The 26,624-nt window shown below is 36.1% G+C and overlaps 1 protein-coding gene across 4 annotated transcripts; it reads left to right on the top strand.

Annotated features, from left to right (window-relative positions):
• The first annotated feature begins 1,852 nt into the window (after positions 1-1,852).
• LOC100260067 (ubiquitin carboxyl-terminal hydrolase 15) lies at positions 1,853-26,327 on the top strand. 4 transcript variants are annotated; one of them, XM_010646491.3, is made up of 14 exons: positions 1,877-2,094; positions 3,818-4,169; positions 19,225-19,678; positions 19,799-20,243; positions 20,337-20,494; positions 20,645-20,733; positions 21,252-21,337; positions 21,440-21,602; positions 21,784-21,907; positions 22,060-22,217; positions 22,330-22,414; positions 22,829-23,041; positions 24,273-24,334; positions 25,420-26,327. In XM_010646491.3, exons 2-14 carry the CDS (start codon positions 3,883-3,885, stop codon positions 26,087-26,089), a joined length of 2,994 nt encoding a protein of 997 aa, XP_010644793.1. In that variant the 5' UTR covers positions 1,877-2,094; positions 3,818-3,882; the 3' UTR covers positions 26,090-26,327. The 4 variants fall into 4 exon arrangements, with proteins under 4 accessions (XP_059591589.1, XP_010644793.1, XP_019072778.1 ...); XM_019217233.2 differs by having other exon boundaries at positions 1,889-2,094; positions 3,741-4,169; XM_019217234.2 differs by having other exon boundaries at positions 1,889-2,094; positions 3,723-4,169.
• Positions 26,328-26,624: the final 297 nt, after the last annotated feature.

Genomic DNA, 26,624 nt, shown 5'->3' with positions numbered 1-26,624 from the left:
AAAGTACAAAAAAAGAAAAAAAATGGTGACAATTAGTAGCCGGAATTTGGATGATGAGGGTTAGAGGGTAGTTTTGGCATGTTAAGGATTTTTTACTAAAGTGCATGTTTCGAGGGTTATTTTTTCTAAAATGAATGAATTCCAAAAGTTAAAAGTTAAAAATTTAAAAAATTTATTTATTTTTAGATAGCACATTATTAGAGGATTCTTCCTTTACTAAGGTGGTGTTTATTTTTTTTACTTAATTCTAAATAGAATCTTAATATTTAATAATGTTAAATATTAGGTTGTTTGTTTTTTTAGTATTTTATTTATATTAAGTATTAAAAAGTAAAAAAAAAACTAATATGTTATTTTTTTCTATTTAGAAAAAATTACATATTTTGACTTTTTTTATTCAGTAAAAAGTTTATAATAAGTTATGAAAAAATAGAAAACAAATAATAAAAATTCTAAAAATAAATTGTTTTCAACAAAAAACCAAATAAACAAACACCCTTTAAATCTATAACTTTTCTTTTCCTTAGCTTACACTAATTTCTAAAACTATAGACCGATTTTGTATAAAATATTAAACAATATTATAAGAATTTAGAATGTGACATTCTCATTCTTTAAATTTCTTTTTCAGAATTCTTCTATTTAATTTCTTTTGCCTATGTTTGTTTCCAAAAATTTTGAGAGAAAATGCAAAACAAAGAAAATAGGAAGGAAAAGTAGCAGGCGCAAAGTGAAGGAAAATAAAAAATAAATTTAAGGTCAATAAATTAATTTTATTTGTTACTTCAAATTCATTTTATTTATTTTAACCCATTAATATAAAAATTAAATAATTTAAAAATACATAAATTTTTAACTAATTTTAATTATATTTATTTATTTTTTTAATATTTTCCATAAAACAACTAAATATAAAAAAAAAATCATTTTCCTCCAGGAAACAAACCTTAGTTTTACAACAAGACAAAAAATTTTAATTTCAGGGTGTGAGAAGGCACAGCCGTAAAAGACAACATAACAATCCAATACTTTATTGATTCAGCTCTTAGACAATATGAAAAGGTATAAAATGCATGAAGTAGAATAGAATTTAAGAATGTTTTAATGAGTCATCTCTTAGACTATATGAAAAGGCACATATCATATGAAAAATTAATTCACTTGTGAATTTTTAAGTAACTTTATATTTGCAATCATATATCAATGATAAAGAAAGTATGAGAAAAGTAGAATAAAAAAATTGACTGCCCTAAAATGAAGAGAAGGTGGTGATGAATTTAATGATTACAGTAGCCAATGTAAAGACAATGAGTACGACATTAAAAAAATAACATATGGTTTGATTTGAATGATAAGGTTTAAAATTATAATGTAGTAGATGACGATATTACACCAATGACACCAGAGCATGCTTATCGCCAACATAAATTAATACAAGTGCATGTTTTGTTTTTTTCGCACGGGGTGGGGGGATGGTGTGGGCGCAGAGACATCATAAGAGCTACGGTGGATGATATGCTAACAGCGGTCAAAGGTGAAACTTTTATTTATTTTTATATGACATTTTAAATCGAAGCCTCATCATGGTTGATCACGTCCGAACACGTGGCAAGCAGTTAAATTATTCGGAACCACATCTGGTGGGTCCCACCCCAAGAAATCTACCCATTACTTTTGACCACCATGACGTTCCAAAATTTCAAAGTACGGTTCCCACAAAATTCCACACATCCGATGGCTCAAAACCAATCATGCTGGTTTGGAATCTTTGCGCAGGCGGTACAGTTAGTAGGCCCCACTCCGGCAACAAATTGCTACTCACCACGTGGCTAATTTTTTGGCTTAGTACTCTGCTTTTGGTCAGAGCAGTCAGGCACAAGAGTTCCCAAATGTTAAAGTTGGAGGATGCTTAGTGTGAAGTGAAGAGAATGTAGCAGAAAGAGAGAGAGAGAGAGAAACGACTCAACGAGTCTTTGGGGTGGGAAGTGTTGGTTTTTGCCATCAAGGGAATCAAGGAATCTGTTGCGGGATTTGGGAAGAAGAAGAAGGTGAAAGTGCTGTTGGGTTTTCCTTGGGTTTCTTCTTTTGCATGAGGTACGATTCTTACTAACAACTGATGTCTCTTTGATTTTCGCTGCTTGAGTGTATGTATATGCTTTTTTGGGTTTGAATCTCAGTCTAGAAATGCTAGATTTCATCTGGGTTTTTTTGTCATTGATGATTTCTTGTTTTGGAAGAAATTGGTTTTTGATGGTGAATTTCCCTGGGAAGGTTTGCCTTTTCCCAGGTGAGTGCTAGATTTTGTGGGTGTTTGCTGGGACATTTTGCGGAAATCTGTGTTAATGGTGAAAGGGGAAGTCTTTTTGAGATGGGGCTGTCTTAAAATTTTGATTTTCAGTGACTGGTTTGTTGAAATGGGGGAGGTTTTGGCTCTGTTTCCTTTTTCTCACGGAAGGATGGTCCTTAGAGAGCTGGAATGATGTGTCTTTATGTATTATTGAAATGGAGATACTTGAATTGGTCGGTTTGTGTACCCTCAAGCTTTTATTGGAGGGTTTTGTTGAAAACTCAAGATATATCAGTGGATGGAATTGGACCTTACCTCACAAAGAAGGAAATGACCCAACAATTTTCATTTTTCTTTTATCCAGTGGAACTCCAAAAAGATACAGAAGATGTATGAGCAACTACAAACCTTAAATTAATGAAGCAAATTTTTGTAGATGAATTAAAAATGAATCCAAAAGCTGGGAGATGTCAACAGGTGAATGGGATTGTGGCCAGTTCCCCGCACCTGGGGTTTAACTCTGGTGGCATGGATTTCTTTTGGGATGAACCCAAGCCCAACCTGAACTTGGTTTTCTTCTGATGAATAAAAGTCTCTGTTAAGAGAACTGGGCAAATTCCAAGTGAGCAGTATGTGTATGTACTAGGCAAAGAGAGAAAACATTAGCTAACCAAATCAGTTGTCTAGGCAAAGTGCTAAATTCATTGAATTCGCCAAATATACGGAAGAAAGATCCAAATGCCTCCCAGCTCCCACAGACAACCTAGAATGCAACAAGCTTAGAAAAAGGTTCTTCGAATATCCTATGATTGCTATGCTAAAGATGAAGAGTGTCATCACCATAGTTTACTGGCTTAGCAAATCGAAGGTTGGAGTAAAATTGAAAGTTGGAAAAAATTGAATCTCCAATTCCTTAAAGATTTTTCCATTATGTCAAGTTTCACGCAAGACAATGCCTGCATTTTATTTCCCACCTTGAAACTTGTCCATTATGATTCCATATGCCCACACCATGGTTCCTCCAACTTCATGGTGCCATTAACTGAAATTTGTTTCCTCAGATTTCGAGAAGACAATATTTCTTCAAAGGAATCTCTTCTCTACCTCCATAATAATTTACCTGAGAGCTTTATTCATGACCACATCTCTAAAATTAGAACTCCCTGTCCCCTTAGGCAAGAAAATCTGCTCCCGTTTAAGTAAATGGTATTTGGATTTCCTCGCACTTACTACCTTGAAGGAAAGTATCTAAAGAAACAAACTTCCATTTTTTGCCCCTTATCGTATGAGGTAAAGGGCTGCTGTTAGAACTTATAATTTTGGAAAAAAATCTTCTTCTATTTTATTTGCCTGTGTTTATTTGGAAGTTTCCTAAGTCATCAAAAAATTAGGTGGACTGTGTATTCTTTTTTTCTTTCATTGATTGCTAGCTTAGTTTGCAAGATATATGCAGAACAACTGACAGGCGTGAGTGAGGCAGCATGATCCATGTTACTGCACTCTGATGTTAGTTTTCCTGGACTTATATAGCTAAGGGACCAGCTTCTGGGAAACGGCATTGATTGAGAATTGGACATGAGTATGCTGGTGGGGACATGCTCGAGCCAAGGGAAGCTGATATACCTGCCCTTTTTCTGTTCTTGATTGTATTTCCTCTGGTTACCTACATTTTACTTGGAAAATGGAGTGAGGTCACAAAGAAGAAAAAGAGAGTAAGTTTGCTTGCTCAACTGGCTGCTGAAGAAGCTTTTAAAGCAGAAGCAATGGCTACTGCCAGTGTTATGCCTCTTGTGTCTTCTTCAAAGAGTGGAAATCATGAATGCGCCAGATGCTTTGGTCCAGCAACAACCCGCTGCTCCAGATGCAAGTCTGTTAGATATTGGTATGTCCTATTCCTTGCCTTTTGGCTACTGTAACCTGTTTTAATCATTGTCTATATATAAGAGTGTGTGTGTTTTAAATATGTTATTTTTTGTCAAATTTCTTATACATTGATAATGTTCTCTCTCTCTCTCTCTCTCTCTCTCTCATTTTAATTTTTAGGATGAAGTGGGGTGTTGCAGTAATGCAAGGAAGTGCAATTTGAAACTCTGAATATAATTCTAATATTTTGGACAAAATTCATCAATTCGGAATAGCATGTTCAATTATAGAAGTCAATTTCATGAAGATATTATGTGTACTTAGATTTGATTCTGAGTGAAAATATCAGTTCATTCTTGAAAGGGGGTTTATGTCAGTTGTCCATTTCTAGTGAACTGTGCCTTTTATCTGTCCACCACATGGCATCAGATAAATCTCCCTGTCTAATGAAAAGGCAATCCTTGACACAGCTTCGTACTGTGCTTCAATTGAGTCTTATGAAATGTTTTGAGCATGTACAGATTTGCTTTTAGAAGATCTATTCTCTTTGGAAGCTTGTTTTGGTGAAAGATTCCATCAACTGAATTATCAATTAGTGAAACGAGGAATCTGTGCTATTAATTTATTAGAGATTTCTTTAGTAATAACTAGGAAAATAGTTCTTAAATTTAAATTTGGTTCACTCACCGGGGAGGATCAAATTACTCAAACCTGATCCGGTCACATTAATAAATCTCCTTTAATAATCACAAAACTCTATAAGATGGCTCTATTTCAACAAGCCCCCCTCCAACTAGTGTGTGCAAAAGTCTGTTACCTACTCTCAGGTTTGAATTCTTGAGAATTCAAAAATCAATGGACCTTTCTGGTTTGACAATATAGACTTCGCCCTTAAGAGGCTGGCAGTTAACTACATCTGGTCTCATCAGAATGACTACATATTGGCTTCAATTAACAGTTCATATCTTTGTCATACAGCTATCACCTTCTTAATTTCTCCTTTTTGTTTTTTCTTTCTACTTTGAGAGAGGGAGGCTCTTGCACTACTTTTGATCCTCCTTTGTCATTGAGGGATGATCTAGCTTACATGGAGACATGGTTATGGGCTCCCTGAAAACAATTGGAGGCTTCTAAGAATTCATCTTAGCTTGTAATTAACATATTATGACTCATATTCTATTTCTAGAGCTCTTGTCAAAAAAAAAAATTCTATTTCTAGAGCTGCCCTCCATAGGGATCACTAACATGGAGGATAGGGTACGGTGGAAAGAGGCTAAGGATGGTATTTTTTCTGTTAAATCCTTTTATAGCGCTATGGAGGGCAGCAGTACAGTCTCGTTTCTGAAAAACATTATTTGGAGCCCTTGTGCTCCTTCTAAGGTTGTTTTTTTTTGTTTGGGAAGCTTCATGGGGTAAAGTTTTAACTTTGGATCAACTAAAGAAGAGGGGCTGGTCACTGCATTTCTTGTGCTGCTGAAGAGTCTATTGATCACCTTCTAATTCATTGCACCAAGGCCAAGGTTTTGTGGGATTTGTTGTTTACCCTTTTTAGTGTGTCGTGGGTTCTTCCTTCGTCAGTTAAAGAGGTCCTTCTTGGGTGGCATGGCTCGTTTGTGGGCTAGAAGCGAAGAAAGGTTTGGAGAGCAGCCCCCTTGTGTCATTTTTGGATGATTTAGAAGGAAAGAAATAGGATTGCTTTTGAAATGAGGAGTTTTCGATTCAAAGGTTGAAATATTTTTTTGTTTGTAATTTTTGGTCTTAGGCTAAGTAGTGTATAGATGAAGGGCCTAATTCTTTAATCAACTTTTTTGATTGGTTGGGCTCTAGATGAGGGTGGGTGAGTTTTTTGTACCCCTCTCTCTTTTGTTTTTTGCCTATAGGCACTTGTTATATACTTCTTGTATGTTTTGGGTTGGTCGTTGGGTGCCTTGTTCTTATTAATATATCCTTCTTCTATGGCTTTGCCTGTCAAAAAAAAAAAAAAAAAGTTTAAAATTGAATCAAAGAGATGGGGAACAACATTAGAAATATCCTTTGAAGTCTTACAAGAGAAGCTCAAAGACTTGTTCCAATGGCCAAGCCTTAATTTATGATAGTGATGATGATTTAAATTCATCTTGGGGCTTGCCATAGTTGCTTTTTTAAATTTCTATTTTGGTTAGTGGTTGACTTTTTATCAAGTTTCTATCCATTTTTAGTCTAAGAAAATAGAAAATTTTCTATTTCATGTGGGTCTAAATAATATTCCTTTTCCATATCTTTTCCTATTTTTGCAAAGAAAGATAAGGAATTAGGAAAATTGTCTTATTAAGGGTCATAAGAGACGACTGCATATACCTATGTAGTCTTTCAAAGTGAAAGAGGAGAATTTTAATGAAAGTTTCAGCATCTATTATGCGTTCTTTGAGAGTGGGATTGGCTTCTTCCCCAGTGTGATTGCTTAGGTAACCTTAAGTGTGACTGTCAAGGTTTTTTTTATTTTTAGCCATTTCTATTCTTTCCACTTTATCCTATAATCCAAGTCAATGATATAGGGCTGGAAAGTTTAAGAAAGAATGCAGAAAATAGCTTTTGAAGACTTACAAGGGGTAAGACTAGTTCCAATGCCTAAGGCGTAATTTGAGATACTAATGATGATTTAAGTTAATCTGGGGACTTGCCATAATTGATTTTAAGTTTTTATTTTAGTTTGGTAAGTTTATATTTTAGTTAGCAATTGACTTTTTGTCAGATTTCTATTTCTTTTAATCTTCTTATTATATATATATTAGAAGAGTTTTTGTTTCTTTTAGTTTTTTGACAATATTCCTTGCCTATATCTTTTCCTGTTCTGACAAGGAAAGATAAGGAATTAAAAAGGTTTTCCTATTAGGTAAGGTCATAAGAGTCCATACATACCTATGTAGCCTGTCAAAGTGGAAGAGGAGCATTTTAATAAAATTTTCAGCATCAATTATGCTTCCTTTAAGGATGTGATTGCCTTCTCCCTTAGTGGGATTACTTAACAAACCGTAAGTGTGATTGCCTAAAACACTGCCTAGCAACCTTAGTGTGGTTGCCTAGCAACCTTAGTGTGATTATCAAAAACATTTTTTTTCACTGACATTTTTTAATTTTTTCATCTCATTCTATAACCCAAGAAAATTGTATAGTGCTAGAAATTTTATGATTTTGTGTCATAAAGGTAGCAAAGAGTTGTGGAGTTAGATTGATGGTAAGAAAATAGCAAACAAAAGCAAGAATGTTGAATGAGGAAAGGTATACGCAGTGAGAAGGGTGAAAGAGGGGATAACTTACCTAGTGGAAGTACAATGTAGTCCTTGTGGCCTCTGTGAAAGTGAGATGAAATCTATTGATCATATCTTTCTTCATTATTGTAAGGCTAGGGAGTTATGACACTTGCTATTTTCTTTATTTAGAGTTGCTTGGGTCCTTCCTTTTTCAGTTAGGGAGACCCTCTTAAGTTGGCATGACATTCTTTGTGGGAAGAAAGCATAAGAAAAGTTTGGAGAGCCGTCTGGTTGCATATTTTTTGGACTTCGTGGAAAGAATGAAACCAAAGAGCCTTTGAAAATGTGGAGCAATCGACTCAATCATTGAAGAGCTCCTTTGTTAAAAGTTTGTTGTTATGGGTTAGGATGTACATGGTAGAAAAATATCAATGCCTTTAATCGATTTTATAGATTGGATGAGATCTAGATGATAGAGGCAACACTTTTTTGTGTTTTCCCCTCTTCTGGGCTTTATCCTTTGTTTTCCCTTTGTATACAACCTGCCTGCCTTGGTATATAGCTCTTTCTATTAATATGTATCTTACCATTGCTTATAAAAAAAAAGCTTGTGATCATCAATGGAAGCTATCTAAAAGAAAGGTGAAAGGGGAAGGAAAAAAGATTAAGGGGAAAAGAAAAGAAGGGGAAGACAAAGGCCAGTGGCCCAATGTCTTCAAAATAATCTCCAAAACCCCTCTAACTAGGGTTGGAATCACAACTTTTGTGGAGGAGAGGCTTGGATTGCCTAGATCTAGGGTTTGATCTAAGTGCATACTACGAAAAAGCAACACACCAAGTGCTTCTTGCTTTTAGAGGAATGCACTTCCATTTTAGGCTTTTAGAATTAACTTAAGGGTCTGAAATTGCATGGCTGTTGCATTGAGTAGACAAATATACCTGCTTGGGTTATGAGACTGGTAGTTTCATTGGATTCTCTTGAGGGCCTATACATCATTGATTCATTCTTTGTTCCTATCTGGCAGTCTTGTTTGTCTACAAGTGTGATCCTTCTGCATCTTATGTTATCGATGATGAATTTTTGCTTTGATGGGTTTCCCTGAAAACTGGTAGGAGGTTTTTTTACATACATTTTGTTGGTAGACATTTGAAGACGGCTCAATTTATTTTGCACTGGAAAACTTCTGATGGATTGTGCATCTTATATTGTTGAGTTGTTCTTTAGGGAAGTTGTATCTGTATGGAGTTAGTGACCCTAGCTTGGGCTATTTTTAGTCTAGTAGTTATCATCTCTAATCTGATGGATAAACAGAAGTGGCCAATCATTGGTTGGGATATTTCTAGGGATTTCCAGCTGGCAATAGATATCAAAACTGAAGGTACCTGATCTTGCCACATGCTGAATTTGTAAATATTTGATTTATTAGTAGGTCAAGCTGAAATTCTCATTTGGAACCATCTATTGCAATATCTTACCTTAGGAGTTGCAATAAAAGAGGTGTAGTGAGAAGTAGCTGTGAGATAAGCTTGCCAACTAAAGAATGCAGTGTATGAGCAAAGAAGAGAGCAATCGTTGTTGCTAGGGTACTTGAATAAGGTATACTCTTGTTGAGAGACATTTGGGGTTGGATCTCATGGCAAGTTTAGTTGGAGAAAGTTCACACTTTATTGAATTCTTGAGAAGTTAGCCTCATTGAATATCTCCTAGGTTTTCAACATTGCTTCATTTTTCAATTAAAAAAAAAAATCTGCTTATACTAGTGGAACTTATTTATCTTCCGCTGAGATTGCAAAGCCCACAGAGGATTATATTTGGGACATTTGCCCGCAAAGACATGCTGAGGATCACATTTTGAATGTACCTAGGCTGATGGAAGGTCAAGAACAGATTGTATGTGGATTGATGAGGGAGACTTGTGACAGTGAGCACCTTTTCCAACAGATATCAGTGGTTTACTTAACAGGCTTGACTTCTCACATGGGGCAATTTGATTTAGCTTAGGATTTTTACTTGGTCCACTTTCTATTCTGGATGATTTCCTTTTAGGAACCCTTTCCATGTAGTTACTACTTTGGATTTTATTTACATTAAGTAAAGATGTTAGTTTATTAGTTCAAATTACTTTATGAAGGACACTAGGAAGAAAGGCCCTCAACAGGGCAGAGGGATCCAAAGTTCAGTTGTCCAATGAATGTAAGACTTCTGAGTTGGAATGTGAGGGGCGTGAATGACAGGTCCAAGAGGAAAGTAATCAAGTCAGTTATCAGAAGCCAAAAGGTGGACCTGTTCTGTATTCAAGAAACAAAGATGCAAGTTATGTCTGAAGAGGTGGTGAGGAGTCTAGGGCCGGGGAGATATCTTGATTGGAAGGCTTTAAATGCTATGGGGACAGCAGGGGGTGTCTTGATTTGCTGGGACAAAAGATCTCTGGAATTGCTGGGGGTGGAAGAGGGCCAATTCTCCATTTCCTGTAGATTCAGGAATGTGGGAGATGGAGTAATCTGGGTGTTCACAGGGGTTTATGGTCCTTGTTCCAGAAAGGATAGGGAGTGTCTATGGGAGGAGTTCGGGGCAATTAGAGGACTGTGGGAGGACCCATGGTGTCTAGGAGGTGACTTTAACTCAACTCTATACCAAGCTGAAAGGAGTAGAAATGGGAGGATCACTTCAGCTATGAGGAGGTTTGCCCAGGTCATAGATGAGTTAGGGCTTATTGATATTCCCTTGCAAGGGGGATCCTTCACTTGGAGTGGGGGGCTCAATAACCAATCGTGGGCTAGGTTGGATAGATTCCTGGTGTCCCCCAATTGGATAGATCAGTACAGTAGGGCTACTCAAAGAAGATTGCCTCGCCCAATCTCGGATCATTTTCCGATTTTGCTTGAGGGAGGTGGCCTAAGGAGAGGTCCTTACCCCTTCAAATTTGAAAACATGTGGCTCAAAGCTGAGGGGTTCAAAGAGCTGATAGAGGGGTGGTGGCAAGGGATAGTGGTTAGAGGAAGGCCGAGCTACAGGTTAGCAGCTAAGATGAGGGGTCTGAAACACAATTTAAAGATCTGGAATAAGGAGGTTTTTGGAAGGTTAGAGAAAAACAAAGCTGAAGCCCTTCAGCAAGTGGAGCGATGGGACGTAGTGGAAGAAGAGAGGGCTCTATCAGAGGAAGAGTTAGGCCACAAAAAAACAACTAAGGAGAATTATTCAAAATGGGTGTCGATGGAAGAAGTGCATTGGAGACAGCTATCAAGGGAAATATGGCTTAGGGAAGGGGATAGGAACACGGGATTCTTTCACCGTATGGCTAATGCCCACAGGAGAGTCAATAATCTGATCAAAATTAAGATTAATGGGGTGAGGCTTACAGAAGATCAAGATGTGAGGGATGGAATAGTAAATGCTTACCAGCATCTTCTTTCGGAAAACTCGGATTGGAAGGCGGATATAGGGGGTCTTGTGCTGAAGCAGATCAGCCTATCAGAAGCGGATGCTCTTGAGCTCCCTTTCACTGAGGCTGAGATCTATGCTGCATTAATGGGGATGAATGGGGACAAGGCCCCGGGTCCGGATGGTTTCACTGTAGCATTTTGGCAAAATTGTTGGGAGATTGTCAAGGAGGATGTCTTGGATATGTTCAAAGAATTCTATGATCAGAATTCTTTCATCAAGAGCCTAAATCATACATTTTTGGTCTTGATTCCGAAGAAAGGGGGGGCAGAGGACTTGGGGGACTACAGGCCAATCAGTTTGCTTGGGGGTCTTTATAAATTATTGGCTAAGGTGCTGGCCAATAGGCTCAAAAAAATCATAGATAAGGTGATTTCTCCTGACCAGAACGCCTTCATAAAAGGGAGACAGATTCTTGACGGTTCCCTAATAGCAAATGAGGTAATAGACTCTTGGCAAAAAAGGGGAGAGAAAGGCCTAATCTGTAAGTTGGACATTGAGAAGGCGTTTGATAATATCAATTGGCAATTTCTATTAAAGGTTTTGCATAAGATGGGCTTCGGATCAAAATGGATAGGATGGATGTGGAGCTGTATTTCTACCATCAAATATTCAATGCTGGTGAATGGAGTTCCAGCTGGTTTCTTTTCAAGTTCTAAAGGTCTCAGGCAAGGGGATCCCCTATCCCCCTACCTATTTATCATGGGAATGGAAGTCCTTAGTGCGTTAATATCGAGGGCCGTTGAAGGGGGGTTCATTTATGGCTGTAGGATATGGAAAGGAAGAGGGCAGCCCGTAAACATAACTCATCTCCTGTTTGCGGATGATACAATTGTCTTTTGTGAGGCAAAGAAAGAGTCCCTGTTGTACTTGAGCTGGATCCTATTATGGTTCGAGGCCGCCTCAGGTTTAAAAATTAACTTGGAGAAAAGCATGGTCATTCCGGTAGGGGAGGTGGAAGGGGCGCTTGATATGGCTGCGGAAATTGGGTGTAAGGTGGGACAACTGCCCACTGTTTATTTGGGGCTGCCCCTTGGGGCGCCTAATAGGGCCTCCTCCGTTTGGGATGGGGTGGAGGAGAAAATGAGGAGGAAGCTTGCTCTTTGGAAGCGTCATTTTTTGTCCAAAGGAGGGAGAATTACTCTCATTAAGAGCACGCTGGCCAGCATTCCTTTGTATCAAATGTCACTTTTCCGCATGCCTAAATCAGTGGCAAGAAGACTAGAAAAGCTTCAAAGGAATTTTTTGTGGGGAGGAGCCAATGGAGGGAATAAGGCTCATCTAATCAAGTGGGAGGTTGTATGTACGGATAAAAAGAAGGGAGGGTTGGGGTTAAGAAAGTTAATTTGGTTAAACAAAGCTCTCCTTGGCAAATGGATTTGGAGGTTCGCGCGGGCTAAGGAGGAGCTGTGGAAAAAAGTGCTTGAGGCTAAGTATGGGAAAGAGGAGTTTGGGTGGAGAACAAAGAAGGCAAATGGGGTGTTTGGGGTTGGTGTGTGGAAGGAAATTCTGAAGGAGTCCACTTGGTGTTGGGATAACATGGTATTCAAGGTGGGAAAAGGCAATAAAGTAAGGTTTTGGATTGATCCTTGGTGTGGAAACAACGTGCTGTCCGAAGCTTTCCCGGACCTCTTCTCCATGGCTGTCCAAAGAAACGCCACTGTGGAGGATTATTGGGATCAGAATCTGAGTCAAGGAGGGTGGAGCTTAAGACTATTGAGAGACTTCAATGATTGGGAATTGGGGTTGGTGGACAATATGTTAGTTGAGTTGAGGAACTATAGAGTATCTATGGAGGAAGATTCGGTTTTTTGGAGGGGAGGAGCGGACGGGCTGTTTAAAGTTAAGGAAGCTTATAGGGTGTTGATTAATGCTGATGAAGCGGCCTTCCCCCATAGCAATGTTTGGGTGGCCAAAGTTCCAACAAAAATTATTTTCTTTGCTTGGGAAGCTACTTGGGGGAAGGTTCTTACATTGGATAGATTGCAGAGAAGAGGATGGCATCTTCCTAATCGGTGCTTCTTGTGTGGATGTGAAGAGGAAACTATCAATCATATTCTTATTCATTGTACGGTGGCAAAAGGTTTATGGGATATTATCCTTGCATTGTGTGGTGTACAGTGGGTCTTTCCTAATTCTGTAAAGGAGGTTCTTAGTAGTTGGAAAGGCTCTTTTGTGGGGAGAAAAAGAAAGAAAGTGTGGAAGTCCATCCCGCTTTTCATTTTTTGGACAATTTGGAAGGAGAGGAATAGGCTCGCCTTTAAAGGGGGTGTGTTAGCCTTTCAGAAATTAAAGACTTCGTTTGTGTATAATTTTTGGGGTTGGGCTAAAGTGTACATTGATATGGAGTCGAATTCCCTTATAGGTTTCTTGGAGTGGATAGCTTCCAAGTAGGGGTTGGGTTCTTTTGTTTTTTTGGTTAAGGGTTTGTAGCCTTGTATACTCCCTGTATGCTCTTTGGCTTTTTGCCTTCGTTAATATAATCGCTTACTTATCAAAAAAAAAAATTACTTTATGATGTGCACAAAGTGCATGTTATCAGCTAAATATTTAGATCACCAGCATGACTTCACTGCAAGGTTTTTCCTTTTCTGTCTCTGTGCCTAATGAGAGATGGTGTGACCTATCCCAGCTCAAACCCCAGGCAGGGTAGAAATCCAATTACCATCCCTATCAGTACATGGTGGGTAGGTCGAGTCAGGATATGGGTAAAAGATCTGCACAAATTGGGTGCCCTACAAGCTGTTTATTTTGAAAGAAAATAAAATCTGTTGGTTTGGGGAAAAAAATAAAGAAAAACAAGAAAGAAGAAAACTAAAAGGAATACTAAGTGCCCGTTTAGATTACACTTTCTAATTTTTATTTTTAAAAACAAAAAATAGTAGTAAGTTGTATATAAAATGTAAGAGATCTTATATAAAATGTATGAATTTATCTTATATTATTAAAAATCACTTTTAAAAATTTTAAAATTTGAGGTAGTAAAATTTTTTTAATACTTCATTTTTTTAAACAATTTTTTAAAACCATTATTTTTTTAAGATAAGTCTCTAAGAGTTCTTACATATATTTTTTTTTTTGATAGACAATCACAGAAAAAAAAAAGGCAAAAAAATAATAATAAAAAAATAAAATAAATTGAGTAGAAAGACGAAAAAAAGAAATTGAGTATATCCAAATGACGAAAAAAACCATAATCTTCATGTAAATCCCATTAACCCAATCAAATTGAGTACAAAGATATTAGATATTTAAAAAACTCAAATGGGCTCAATGAATGATTTCCAAAAAGATTGAAGATGAAATAAAATAGGGAAAAAATCTCACAAAAGAAAAGCACAATTCCACTGTGGGAATTTGGAAAGTACTTGCAAAAAGATCGATTATGAAATAAACTGAAAACACCTAAAAACCTCGCTCCAAATTTTTCCAACAAAACTTGTCTTAGAAAGGGGAAAAATAGAGAAGAAATTCACAGTCCAATCAATCCAAACAAATAATAATAATAAAAAGAGATCAAACAATGTTACACTGGGTTTGAGTGAACAAAATAAATAAAGAAATATATAAATAAATAAATAAAAAGGCAGATGGAAGAAATCGAGTTGCCAATTTGTGGGTGACCAATTGGAGAAGGGGCTGAAACATGGTGTAAAATGGTGGGTGAGGAAGGAGGATATGAGGAAATGAGGTGACTACTTGTGAAGGAAGACATGAGGGGTGAGGATTGGGGTTGTGTAAAATGGTAAACATAATGGGGTTTTTGTGATTAATAGCAAATTCAAGGGGAGCATTGTAAAATAACGTTAGATCCCAGGGCATTTCAAGGAGGCCAGTGCAATACCTATCTTGGCGGACCTGAGCTTGGTCATCCCATTTCTTCCTAACCATCCCTACTCCATTTTTTCTTTACCCCTACCCACCCCTAATAGTTGTGGGCCACTGTTGGTTATATAAATACACTGGTCCATTGCCTCCCCTATTCCTTTCAACTCCTTTCATCCTCTCTTTTTTGTATGAATTGAAGTTTGCAAGCTTACTCTACAATCCTTTGTGCCATCTTCTGCATTCAGGTGGCTTGTAAGTTGATTCATGCCCTCCTTTTTGGTGACTTCCTTCTCATTTCTCCCTCTTGCTTGACTTTCATTTTCTTCACCTTTTTCTCATTAGTGCATTCCCCATATCTGTCTATACCACAGTCAACTGTTCTATTGCTATTTCTTCTTATTTGACTGCCCTGAGTTCAATCTACCCTACATTAGACCTTGTGACTGAAAATTGTCCCGTAAGGTCTGAAAGTGAAGATTGTCTAATTGTGATGTTTTGTATTATTCATAAATTCCTGGTGGGTTTTAATTCCTTTTACATGCTGGAGGAGTGCAAAACATTAAGATTTCCACTTTTAAATTTAATATCTTGTGTGTCAACAATTTTCAGCTTGTCTCTTTTGCATGCTATCAAACTATTTTCTTTTAGTAATCTCTAAATGTGCGTTGCAGATTGTGTGCTTAAAGACTAATTCATTTTGTTCCCTTATACGTTCTCCAAATGAGGCATTAGCAAGCTAGACAAAGTGTTAGGCTTTGTCCCCCAACCAATGCAAGATTATGCTTTCTTGTATTGCTAGGGATCTAAGCATGTATATGTAGAGTTGGTATTCTTACCATTCATATATGCATGTATAGGTATCTTCGTCGCATCTCCATCGGTTTTTAAGCATTTGCATGTCTATGCAATAGAGGCTAGCAATTTGAGGACTTGTTGATGCTACTTCTTTGTTTTCTTAATATTTCATACCCTAAGCCTGTCTGTATGGGGCCACCGTTATTGTATTTTAGCATCCTCATTTGTCTCAACGTTACAAACACTACCTACTTTTTGGTGCCCATTATTCTGTTCATTGAAGTATAGATAATCTACACAACTATAAATTTTCATTTATATATCTATCATTTTTTTTTTTTTGTCATTTATAGAGTTGACATCATCAAAATAAGATCCTTAAGCAAACTACTAGGAATCCAATCTTCGTTTGATTTGATCAGCATTCTCATAGTGTCCTATATGTCCTAAAATCTCTCAAGTGGCTTTAACTAAAGTAAGTACAACAAAATGTAGAGTAGCAAGGGATAGCTGGGAAAATGTTTGCATGGAACAAAGAAAGGGAGTTTTGGGTGTTAGAAGTCTTTCTTTGTTTAATAGGGCTCTTTTAGGCAAGCCGAGCTAATGTTGTGCATCAAAAAGAGGAGCCCTATGGAGATAGGTCATAAGTTGAAAATATGGGGAGGAAGAAGGGTGGTGGTGGTCTTATGATGTGAGAGATGGGTATGGTGTTGGGTTATGAAAAGTTATTAGGAATGATTGAGATTTCTTTTATAGTAAAATTTCATTTCATATAGAGAATGGGAGGAAGCGTGAAGTTTTGGAAGGATAGGTGATCCGGGGAGGAGCCTTTCAGTGGTTCTTTTCCATCTTTGTTCGGTTTAGCCTCATCAAAAGAGGCTTGGGTGGCATTGGAAACCGTGCTTTTCTAGAAATCTAAATGATTAGGAGTTGGATGATATGGAGTAACTCTTCTCTAGAATTCAAGGCAAGGTATTGAATAAAAAGGAGGATAGGGTAGTGTGGATGGAATTGAGAAATGATTCCTTCTCCATGAAGTTTGTTATGTGGCCTTGGAGACAAGGAATTAAATCACTTTCCGATGTGGGTCGTTTAGCACTTGTGGCTTCCATTAAAGTAAGCTTGTTTTCATGGAAGGCTTGTTGGGGAAAGGTTTTGACTCTAGATCAACTTCATAAAAGAGGGTGGACTTGTTTAAGAGATGCTTCCTTTATAAAGTCGAAGAAGAATCAATTGATTATATTTTGTTTCATTATGCCAAGACAAAGCTTATTTGGTAGTTGCTCTTCTCTTTCTTTGACATTTCTTAAGTTTTTTCTATTGTCAAAGAAACACTTCTAAGTTTGTATGTCTCCTTGGTAGGAAGGTTTGAAGATTTGCTTTGTTGTGCATTTTTTGGACTGATTAAAATGAGAGCAATTGAAGGTCTTTTGAAAAACGAGGTCCATGTTCTTAAGAGTCTTTTTTTATTACCCTCTTTTGGGGGTTAAAGTTGTACAAAGATGAAGGCTAAAAGTATTTATCATATTTGTTGATTGGTAGGGCTCTTGCTAAGTGATGGGGGTTTTGTTGATCTTGTAGCATTCTTTGTATATGTCCTGTGCACCTTGGACCATTGTTCTCTTGGTGCTTGTTAATATTCTTATTGTCTATAATAAAAGATAGTTGGGAAATTGTGTGAAATTTTCTAGTACATGGTAGCTGAAGTTGATTGTCTGTGTTAAACTTGATATTGGCTTTTACTTCTTGCTTCTCTTGAGTCTTTTGGTTAATGATTGAATCGTTATCTTGGAAATGTTTGATAATTTTTCGTATCTATTCAAATTGTTGATTAGAAATATGCTTCAAAGTCATGGTATTAGTCATTGACTTAGGAGGTCCCGAGGCACATCGGTCTTGGCTCTAGGAATTTATATCGAGCAATACATAAAATATTCTAATTTAAGAACTCCAAAAATTGTAAAACAATTTTTAAAATTATCACAAAAATAAGTACAATTAAACAAACTATATATATGTATAGTTTATCTGATTGTATTTATTTTTGTGGTGTATATATACATATTCATAACATTATTCATATAGTGACTAAATGTTAGATAAAAATAATAAAAAGGGATTTATTTAAATTAGATATTTTGAATTTTTTTTTAAAATATTTTCAACTATTAAAAGATACAACCATGCATCATCTTTTAAAATATAAACATCATTTTTCCTATCAAATATATTCTAAATAAAACAATTATAAAAAAATAATTTTTATTAAGTTTATTTTTATTTAAATAAATAAATTTAAAAATTAAATATATTTTTTAATACTTCTATACCTAATTTCAATTTTTATATTAATATTTATAACCTCTTTATTTCATATAAACATAAATATTATTCTTTATTTTATTTAATCCCAATTATCTATTTAAATACAAGTGTTGTCAAATGACCCAAATACCTATCACCATTTAAAAACCCATATTCCTAGTCAAACATTTGGTCCCTTTCTCTGCACAATACCAATTTCTGTGCAAAATACCCATTTCATCTTCTTTACATAATGTACATTTTACCTCATCCAACAACTTCCTACATCTTCTCTTAAATTTTAAGGCTTTAAACTGAAGATAAATCAGCCATACAAAGATGCAAAAGCTCAAGTATGAAGGATGAATATGCAAACCAAGGCTCCAAACTCTCCTTCCAAAGTTCTTCACTTCTCCACTGTTTTTCTCTCCGATATCAATGTTTTTTTTTATCTCCCATTAACCAAATAGCTCAGTATCGGTCATTGACTCGAGAGGTCTTGAGGCGCACCGATCTCCAATTCAATAGAGTTGATTCATGAGTTAGCAAAATATTAACTTGGTTATTAGTCGATACTGGGTGCGGCCGAGGCAGATAGGCTCCACCGAGTTGTACTAGTCTCGACCTAGATTTTGAACCCTGATTAGATTTGTCTAGAAAAAGTACAGGAATGATGGGGGTTTAGTTGACTGCAAAATACAATCTTTGCTCTCACCCTTGTGAACATAAAACCAAATGGTTGTTCCTGATTAAAAAATAAAAAAATTGGAAAGGAAACTCATTCTTATGTATGGATGCCAAATAGTTAGGTTGAGGGTTTGCTGAGATTGTAGTACTATTAACATATTAAGGATATTATCATGGGACTTAATGAAAGAATTTCTGGGGAACCATGTATTTTTTGTTTCTTGTTTTCTTTCTTTTTTGAACTCTTGGTACAAATAACAGGAGACTTTACTCTTTTTTTTTCTTTCAAAGAAAGAATGATGTCAGTTATATTGCTTGGCAAGTCATACAGGCTGTCATTTCCAGGTGGATATTGAATGATTGGTTCAGGCATCCATGTGGTCAACTATGATGAGTGTATTCAGAATCAAGGTTTACATGCATTTTGGTTAAATTCCAAAAGTTCATGTCTGTTTTGCGCCAAAAATATGTATACAATGTTTAAACATCGTGTTAAGTATTGTATACTTCAAAGCCAGTGGTTATTAGAGACAACAAAGGAAACTAAAACCGCACTTGCAAATATTTTTATGAAAGTTATATAGGCTGATTGATTTTAATCCTAGAAAGCTTTTTAATTGTTTAATTGCCTTCTTAGTAATATTTTAGCATTATAAGTATGAAAGAGAATTGATGCATGTGGAAAGGGATTTCTCCTCCATGCATAACATTATAAACATGTGGCACAACATAACCTATAACTTTGTAAAGTTCTCTCATTAATTTTCAAAAACAAAACCTGTATACAGTTCTGGAAAGTGCCAAATAATTCACTGGAGGCAAGTTCATAAGGAAGAGTGCCAGCAATTAGAAACCCACAGCTCCATTACATCTCTTAAGGATGCTGCAATTGAAGAATCTGTTCATGAGAGGGTCTCAGTTAATGACAGCATGAACTCACAGTTCTATGGTTCTGGTATCAAGCAGACTGTGCTGGAGAAAGCTTCAGGTAATATAATTAATCCTTCATTCAGCACTGGCATGCCTGCCACCAATGCTTGTTCCAGCATTGATACATCTCGAATTACCATGATGGAGAGAAGAACTGGAGACAAGTGGGTTTCCCGAAAATCCAGCAGAGAAATTCTGAAGAAAGAGGATGTAGCCATATGTGGTTCTACTGAAGAGGTCTCTACTAGTAGCAACACCAGCATAACCTCTTCTGACGATATTTCATTAAAGGAGGCATACACAAGACAAAAGGTTCTTACCCTTTAAGCCTGTTATTTCAATATATAATATATGTTTTTGCCTATATATATATATTGGCTATTCCCAAATGATGATGTAATTTCTGAAAATTTTACTTTATGTTTGCTGCAGTTAGGAAACTGTGACTCTGTTGTATCAGAAGAGGAAATGTATAAAAAATATAATTTTAGTGCTCCTACTGCATTTGCTCGTGGACATACCTCCAGTTCAATGCATGAACGTCATAAGTTGCAAAATCAAAATGGAAATGTATTTGAACCAAGAAGCAACTATGGCATCTCAAGTTCCTGTTCAGAAAAAAATGGCACTAATGGATGTGAAATTGAAAGGGACCATATTTCTTGTGGAGGAAATTTACATAGAGAGGGAATAACTGCTAATGATGAAACAGGGGAGCCAAACTGTTCCCCTGGAATAACCTCAATCAAAAGAAGTGGTAAATCCAAGACTGCATTGCACACATTAGGAACCAAAACAACGAAATCACCAAAAGCATCAATGAAACTATCGAGAGAAGAAACATGCTCAGAAATAGAGAGAAAGGGTCAAACTGCAGGCAAGTCAAGCAAATTTAAATCATGACCCATATGAATGTATGGTTACCTCCTACTCTTCCTTATCTCCTCTGATTCCATATTTTGTGATGCAGAAGCAACTAGAATGAGTGATTCTACTCCCATCCTTGCGCCAGGAAACAATGAGGTTACAAGCATGGGATTTATGAAGATGATGGGTCTAAGGAAGCCTCTAAAACCCCCCAAGCAGGATGCCTCAGAAGAAAGCAGTGATATACATAAGAAAATAAAGGTCAGTTTCTAATTAATTACATGCATTTCCACTTAAGTGGCAATTATATTCTTTGCTTCTTGATGGAATTGCATGAATTCTATTCTTTTTACTTGAAGTTTTTGGACTCAATTGCAAGTCTCAGTCCTGGTCTGCTCTTTAATGTCTCAGATGCTATTTCCTTATGAAGAATTTGTAAGGTTCTTTCAGTGTGAAGTTTTCAACATATCACCTAGGGGCCTTTTGAATTGCGGGAACAGGTATGGTTACAGCTTGTTGCTTTTTTCTTCCTTGGTTACAAACCTAGGAACGGGATCAAAATAGAAAGGAAGTAATGGGCTTTTGGCACAGCCTTTATTAGGAACACAAAAAACAAAAACTATCATATTAGAAATTTAATGCAGTCTAATCACCATAAAGTTAAAACTCAAGTGAGTAGCCCATTGTAAATTTGTGTGAGACTGCTTCCAGATGAGGTCATCAATCTTATGACCTGCCTCTAATTTCATGCTTTTATTTTTCTTATCATAGAGATTAGGCTGTTTTGTCTTAAAAGAACAAAGGATATAAGCATTTGAAGAAAATGAACTATATAAATTCATGGTGATACAAACAGCTTTATACCTAATCTTTGAAAGAGCTCACTCTTATTAGATGTGAATACAAGTCATTGGTGGCTCTAGTTTAGGAAAAGATGTTTTTAGGTGGCTGTATTATTCCCTAGCACCTGGACATTATTTTTTAGTGATTTCTTATTTATTTATTTTTTATTTTGCAGTTGCTACGCTAATGCTGTTTTGCAGTGTTTAACCTGCACAAAGCCTCTCATCATTTATTTGCTTCAGAGATCACATTCAAGAACTTGTGCGTTCTTTCATTTTTCCCTTTGTTAATTTTATGCGATATGTCCTGCTAACTTTTTCAGGTGCCTGCGTGACTATCTCTTATTTGTTATCTGCATGTTAGGTTGTGTGACAAATTGGTGCCTTATGTGTGAACTTGAGAAACATGTAATGATGTTGAGAGAGAGTGGAGGCCCTCTTTCTCCAAGTAGAATCCTTTCGCATATGAGGAGTATTAATTGCCAGATTGGTGATGGAAGTCAGGAAGATGCACATGAATTTTTAAGGTCAGTCAAGAAGTTTTTATTTTCCTTTATGAAAATGCCTCATTTTCATCTTGTTTTCGTTATAGTTAAAGAAACTTTTACATATCAAACTGAACTTGCACTATCTATCAAAGAAAAGAAATGATGCTTCTCTTCTTTTCATTTTTAACTTCATGATTCTTCCAATCCTATTTTTATGCAGGCTTCTAGTAACATCAATGCAATCTATATGCTTGGAGAAACTGGGTGGTGAAAGGGAAGTTGATGCCAGACTGCAAGAAACAACCTTTATACAACATACTTTTGGTGGGAGGCTTAGATCCAAGGTGATCAATTTTTGTTTGCAGTCCTGCAACTTATGCTTAATCTTTAAGGTCTCTTGAGTTGTGAAATATCTCATGGCATGATGGTGCTGCCATTATTACTATTATTATTATTACCATTATTATAAAAAACTAATCAATTTCAGTGTAACCAGGTCAAGTGCCTGCGATGTCATCTCGAGTCAGAAAGATATGAAAACATAATGGATCTTACATTGGAGATATTTGGGTGGGTTGAGTCATTGGAAGATGCACTCACTCAATTTACGACTCCTGAGGATTTGGATGGAGAAAATATGTATCGATGTAGAAGGTTTGATGGCCTTATATTAGCATTTATGGTCCCATCCCATATCTTAGAGATTCTGCAAGTTTGAAGTGTAACCTCAATTTACTTACTAGATTTTCATTCATTTTGATAAAAGGTGTACTACATATGTTCGAGCAAGAAAGCAGCTGAGCATACATGAAGCTCCCAACATCCTGACAATTGTCTTGAAGAGATTTCAGGTATTACTAAATTACCCAGGCTGCCAGAGAGTGAGTCCTGTTATACATTTTTTAGGGTCCTTTGACGGTCATTGAGGTTTGAGAAACTTCAAGGTTTGGTATCTTGGTTGAAATACAGAAAATCAGGTTTGAATCTTTGTTTGTTGGTTTGCAAGTTACTTTCATACTATATGAGTAATTCATTATGGGGAATTTCTTGTAACTTCCAAACCGAAGTAGACTTAGAACAACTCAGCTTAAGGCAAGCCCATATCAAGATACAGTACCCTAGTCCTATCATGCCTTAAAATTGTTTTTTCGCTGCTCAAGATAATTCTGTGGTTGAGAAGTTTCCTGATAAATATTGTTGTCTGCATCTACTGCCTTTAATTTTTGTAATTATCGGACTTCTTAATTGAGTTATTTCTTGTTCAGGAGGGAAGATATGGAAAGATAAACAAGTGTATTACTTTCCCTGACATGCTAGATATGATCCCATTCATGACTGGGACATATGATGTTCCTCCACTTTACATGCTGTATGCTGTTGTTGTGCATATGGATACACTGAATGCATCCTTTTCTGGACATTACGTGGCGTATGTGAAAGATTTGCAAGGCAATTGGTTCAGGGTAGATGATGCTGAGGTAAATCTTTTTCCTCATAATAGTTTCAGCGATGGATTAGAGGAATTTGTGAATTACGTCTGATTTATGGATTCTAGATTGATAGTGTATGCTGAAGCCAAGTTCTAAATGCTTGCTGTTTTCCCGCTTTTCCTTATTTGTTTACAATGGACGGAACTTATTAATAAATTCTAGCTGTTAATGAATTTGGTTAGTATATCTTTGGTTCTTTTGTGTCTGTTGGCTTTTTGTTCAAAATTGTTAAAGCATATCTGCTATCCTCACATGCTTAGTTTGTATTTAATTTTTTTTTTTTTGGATAGACTAGTTTCTATTTAATTTTGACATGATGGGATATCTAATTCTTCTTTTGGGTTAGGCTTTTCTATTAAGAGTTGAGATAAACGTTATTCTCTCTCTTGCTCATCTACACACACGAATTGTGTTTTTTGGCCATAATATTTTAGAGTCTATTAAAGAAATACAAACCTTACAACTTTATCATAAGTCAACCTTCACTAGGACAACACCTAATATGTTGAAAGGCTAAAAGCAGCCTTGAGGTTTTTTGTCTAAATGAGGTAAGGTGGAGGCCTCGAGGTAGAATGAAGCATAAGCCCAAACTTATTCATTTTAAAAAATAAAATAAAATTAAAACTCAAAATTCATCGAAATGCTAATAGAGTCACATAAGGATAAAATAATAGGAAAAACCATAAAATTCATTAAAAGAAAATGAATCGTTTATCATTTTAGTACTATTTTTTTCCCCCAAAATTCAACTTCTCTTATAGGTCCATCAAATAATTTTCATCACCCTGACTAGTAGGATGCTCAGAGGAATTATCATTTCTAATTGTTCTGTGTAAACTTAGCAAAGCTAGCCCAGAGGATGAGCTAAGGCTGCACTAAGCTAATATAGATTGTTCTTGCCTCAATTTTCTCAAGTCATTACCATCTATGCTAATTAATTGTCAGTGACATGGTAATTGTGTGAATGATTTTGCTTATGGATATATAACATTAATGTAAAATTGATTTATTCACTTGGGGTGGATATGGTGTTGGGTCTTCTGGTTTATTCCTTTCAACTCTATACTTATTGATGTGGTTTCTTGCAATGGGATGTAGATTTTAACATCCAACAAGTTGAATTCCATTTTTGACATTTTAATTTTTCATTTCCTTTTAAAATTTTAATTTCTTCATTTGATGATAGGGATTCTAAAATTCTATCCTGTGTCATTAATAGGTTCAGCCAGTGTCAACGAATCAGGTGATGTCAGAAGGAGCCTATATCTTATTTTATATGAGGTAAAAATTTAGTTATTTTGTTGCATTTCTTCTCTTGTTTTCCAATTGTCATTGATATTTATGGATGACAATGAGTAGTGTTGTGTTGGGTTTGTGTCATGTTGAGGTATGAAACACTGAAAATTTACTGATCTCGAATACAACCTATTTAATAATTGTGTCAGAATGATCTCATATGAATATGGTCCATTTATTATAAGAATAACACAACATTACTCATTTAATAAATAGGTTAGGTTGAATTATATATGAATTGATATTGTAATTTATTAACTCGATTTTAACCTATTAAACATGTTCATACAATCTCTACTCATCTAAATCTTTAAGATTTAAAATTTATAGAATATTATTTTTAAAATATTTTTAGCTGTTTTTAAATTTTAAATTTAATTTTTAAATGTAAAAACTCGTAAATTTATATGGGTTAAATGGGTCATAAATGAATTGGGTTATAAACAGGTTGTTTTAACATGATTAAGTAAATGGGATTGACAGGTTGAACAGTCAAACCTGAGTACGACCTATTTGTTAAATGACTTTTATAGGTTGATACGACTATAATACGAACATGATTATGCCTAACCCAAACATGCTAAAATTCATGATATGTTACCGAGTTGTGTTAAAATAGTCACACTTATTGATGCTGCTCTAGTTTCAACTAAATTTGTCTATGTAATTTTGAAGACTAAACATTCCCGAAATATAATGATGTGGGATTCTGTCTTAGGAATAGTGAGAACTGAATAGACACATATACCCATAGTGATGGAGTGAGATTTCAAACCATATAAATTAGGTCTCACTCCTACCTAAAAGCACTTTTTTTTCTGTATGTGATGCAAAGGCAGGTTCTGTTTTGGGAACATGGACTTCTTTTAGAGTTAAGATGTTATTTGTTTCTTTTTCTTTTTCTTTTTCTTTTTAATTTTCCTAATGTTACATTGTTGATTGTGGATACCCATGTCTTATATCACATTGCTAAGGACACTTCACGTCTAGTTTGTCACTTCAAATTTTCGTTTTCCCTGTATTCATGCTTAACACCCCCCAGGCTTTGAAGTGTTACAAATCTCTTGTAGGTCTTGGCCCCGGCCTCCAAGAGCTTTTCCTGTTAAAGCTATCCAGCAGCAAGCTCCAGCCTCTGCAAAGCACTGCTCTTCCAAGACACATAAATCCTCAAGGAGCAAACCCAGAGGTGACTTTGTTGGCCTAGAGCCATCAAACCCCAAACGAGAGGTTTCACCAGGCTTTAGCAGCGCCACCTCTAATGGAATTCTTAGGAATGGCCGGAATGGGAGCAGGACTTATGTCGAGCCAATCAGCCAGGAGTTCTCAGATGCTCCATCAAGTGATTGGTCCCTTTTTACAAGCTCTGATGAGGCATCTTTTACCACTGAGAGTACTAGAGATTCTTTCAGTACTGTAGATTATGCTGAAACATGCAATGTAGATCCTATCTCCTCAATCTTCAATACCTCATATATGCCAGAATACGCCTCAGGCAATGCTGTCTCCTGTAGAATGTTGTCAAATGGTAAGCTGGAGACAAGGTATGTGCAGGAGAAGAAGGGGTATGTTTTGGACTCATATTTGCCAACCCAACCTGATAAAGCATGGAAAGGAGAGAATTTGAAACAGGTCAGTGTTTCAACCGAATTCCCTTCTGATTGCAACTGTGGCATGTCTGTAAAATATGGGAGTAACCCAAAAGATACTTTTGTTAGAACATCTGGTTGTTGTAAACTCTAATTGATGGGTAGTCAAACTAAGTAGATAACTTAGTAGGTACAAGCCATGCCTCAATTTTTTCCCTTTCAATGCTAAGTTGAATGGGGCATGTGCATCTTATATTAACACCCAAAGAAAAGGATATTCTTAATTCTCTTTTGAAATTACTGTAACAACTGTAAAGTGGCAGATCTTCCTGGAGTCCATTTATATCTATGGAAGGTATTTCCTGACGGAAAATCCATGTTTCAAATTTCAATAGCTTAGCTTACTAAAATAAGCGGATTTTATGTTGGAAGTAATAGTAGCCCATAGCTTGCTGTAAAGGAAATATTTCCCAGCCATTATATGATGTTTGTTCTGGTGGGAATTCTCTGCTGCTTTGGTCTGTCATGAAGATTGAACACTAACATTGATATCTCTGTAGTTGTTACTGTTTGAAGCTGATGATGTTGTAGCATGCGTTTTCCCTATCTGGGGAAATAAGGCCTGTTGAAACTTGTTGCATTAATTCATGGAAATGGATTCACCACCTGTTATCATCGTTCATCTTAAG

The sequence above is a fragment of the Vitis vinifera genome, chromosome 19 (assembly GCF_030704535.1).
Source record: "Vitis vinifera cultivar Pinot Noir 40024 chromosome 19, ASM3070453v1".
In the NCBI taxonomy this organism is placed as follows: domain Eukaryota; kingdom Viridiplantae; phylum Streptophyta; class Magnoliopsida; order Vitales; family Vitaceae; genus Vitis; species Vitis vinifera.
The sequence above is the reverse complement of the archived record's forward strand: the minus strand, read 5'-3'. Positions and strand labels throughout refer to the sequence as shown.

Coding starts and splice junctions, on each gene's coding strand:
- LOC100260067 (XM_059735606.1), top strand. CDS start 9,569: ATGAATGTAAGACTTCTGAGTTGGAATGTGAGGGGCGTGAATGACAGG.